General features: G+C 49.7%; 1 protein-coding gene across 1 annotated transcript; it reads left to right on the top strand.

Moving 5' to 3' along the window:
- Positions 1-1324: 1324 nt before the first annotated feature.
- Positions 1325-2272, top strand: LOC105039738 (beta-1,3-galactosyltransferase pvg3-like). The gene has a single exon (XM_010916001.1). The coding sequence runs from the start codon at positions 1325-1327 to the stop codon at positions 2270-2272; it is 948 nt and encodes a 315-aa protein (XP_010914303.1).
- Positions 2273-2538: the final 266 nt, after the last annotated feature.

The raw sequence follows: 2538 nt of genomic DNA, 5'->3' as shown, positions 1-2538 counted from the left end.
TCCAACTTCGGCTGCAGGGAAGCTTCGTCCGGACTCCTACGGGAGCCGGACTCCATCTCCAACTTCAACTGCAGACAAGCTTCATCCGGACTCCTACGGGAGTCGGACTCCGTCTCCAACCTCGACTGCAGGCAAACTTCATCCGGAGTCCTATGGGAGCCGGACTCCGTCTCCAACTTCAACTACAGGTAAACTTCGTCCGGACTCCTACAGGAGCCAAACTCCGTCTCCAATTTCGACTGCAGGTAAACTTCATCCGAACTCCACGAGAGCCGGACTCCGTCTCCAACCCCAACTGCAGTCAAACTTCTTCCAGACTCCTACGGGAGCCAGACTTCGTCCCCAACCTCGACTGCAGGAAGACCTCATCCGAGCTCCTACGGGAGCCAGACTTCGCCTCCGACTCCAGCTACAGACTCCAGCAGAACTTCAGCCGACAAGTCTGGACCCCCTGATAGGCTGTAGTAACGGCCACGACTCTGCTCCACTTCGTACGGCAGATCCTACGCAGCTTCATTACTCCCTGGCAGGCCGCAGTAACGGCCACGATTTTGCTCCACTCCCTGCGGTGGATCCTGTGCGGTTCCGTCACTCCCTGATGAGTTACGACAACGGACGCCGCTCCACTCCCCGCAACTGATTCCATGTGGCGAGCCATGGTGACAGCCACGACTCCACCCCATTACTCTTCATGATAAATTCCTCCTGACCCCGTACGGCCCACGACGAGGCGAACATAAACAGTCGCTATCAATCCGCTGCTCCCCTGTCTATAAAAGGGGATCCCAGATATGTTATTCTCTAAGCTCTCGTTCTTATCTAGAAACTCTGCTAAAATTTTCGTTCGAGCACTCCATTCTTGTTGAGACAGAGAACTGACTTGAGCGTCGGAGGGTCTTGCCAGAGCAACCCCACCTCCAGTTTAGACTTCTTTTGCAAGTCCCGACGGCGATCGCGATTTCTTCGACTCCAGCTTCTCCGACGCAGGTGAATTTTTGTACCAACAATTGTTAAATTAAAAATTTTAGAAATTACATGAAACCATCCATTTCCAACAATAAATGCCTAGGAGGAAAAAGAATCAGATCGTTATTTCTTTCCTTATTGGATACGATATGTTATTTCTTACCTTGTTGGATACGATATGTTCATTATCTCTTGTCTTATCTCATCTAATAAGATTTGTTTGTTATTTCTTGTGTTATCTGGAGATATGTCCGTTGTCCCCTTTCTTATCCACTCATCCGTATATAAACGCCACCTTGTAAAACATTTTTGTCGCATTTATCAGAAAAGAAGAAAAAAAAATCTCCCACCACCGGCCATGAAACGTTCCTGCACCAAACCATCTCATACCACCATTTCCCTAATCCTCATCCCCCTAACCCTGCTAGCTTTTATCTGCCTCTTCCTCCACCCCAAGGATTTTGATCTCCGCTGCCTCGTGAGCGCCTGCAACCCCTCTCGATCTCCCTCGGCCGATTTCACCCACGCGGTCACCCCGCAACCCGACTTCCGGCTCCTCATCGGCATCCTCACCCTCCCTGACCTCTACGAGCGCCGCCATCTCCTCCGCCTCGTCTACTCCCTCCAACCCAAACACCCCAGGGCTCACATCGACATCCGCTTTGTCTTCTGCAACCTCACCAAGGAGGAGCAGCGAGTCCTCGTCGCCCTCGAGATCATGCGCTACAACGACATCATCATCCTCAACTGCACCGAGAACATGAACAGCGGCAAGACCTACACCTACTTCTCCACCCTCCCCAAACTATGCGATGGCACCCACGGCCATGACCGGCCTTACGACTACGTTATGAAGGCCGATGATGACAGCTATCTGATACTCGATAACTTGGCAGAGTCATTAAGGAACAAGTCGAGGGTGGACATGTATTACGGTTGTGTGCTCCCTTGCGATAGCATGGACCCATTCCACGACTACATGTCCGGGATGGGGTATATATTGTCGTGGGATTTGGTCGAGTGGATCTCGACGTCCGAGATCGCGAGGAAGCATACGGTCGGGGTGGAGGACTTGGTGACGGCGAAGTGGCTGAGAGATGGCAACAAAGCGAAGAACAGGTACACTGGGAAGCCGGCCATGTACGACCACCCGGACACGCAGCCGAGAACCTCGTGCCAGCACGAGTTTGTGCCGGATACCGTTCTCGTGCACAAGGTGAAGAGTAACTTAAAATGGGCCACGATGCTCAAGTACTTCAATGCTACTCATGGGTTGCAGCCTTCCAAGTTCTATCATCTCACTTGAGCTCGCAATTTGTTTTTTCCTCCTACGAGTCTCCCTGTAGCACTGCCTTTGTTGCATGATTCACTGAACTTGTTGGTTTATTTTTATAAAAATAAAAATATGAAATCACTTTTTTAAGCCATTTGGCATCAATTATTACGTGCCTGATTTCAGTTTTAAATTCGAATTTGATAAACTTCAGAAATTAAAGTGAAATAATCCGGTTTGATATTTCATTCATTGGCTCCTTACGAATTTTAAAATATTTCCATAAAAAATTCAGCACT

This window comes from Elaeis guineensis, chromosome 1, assembly GCF_000442705.2.
Source record: "Elaeis guineensis isolate ETL-2024a chromosome 1, EG11, whole genome shotgun sequence".
Lineage (NCBI taxonomy): Eukaryota > Viridiplantae > Streptophyta > Magnoliopsida > Arecales > Arecaceae > Elaeis > Elaeis guineensis.
This window is presented reverse-complemented; position numbering and strand designations above follow the sequence as displayed.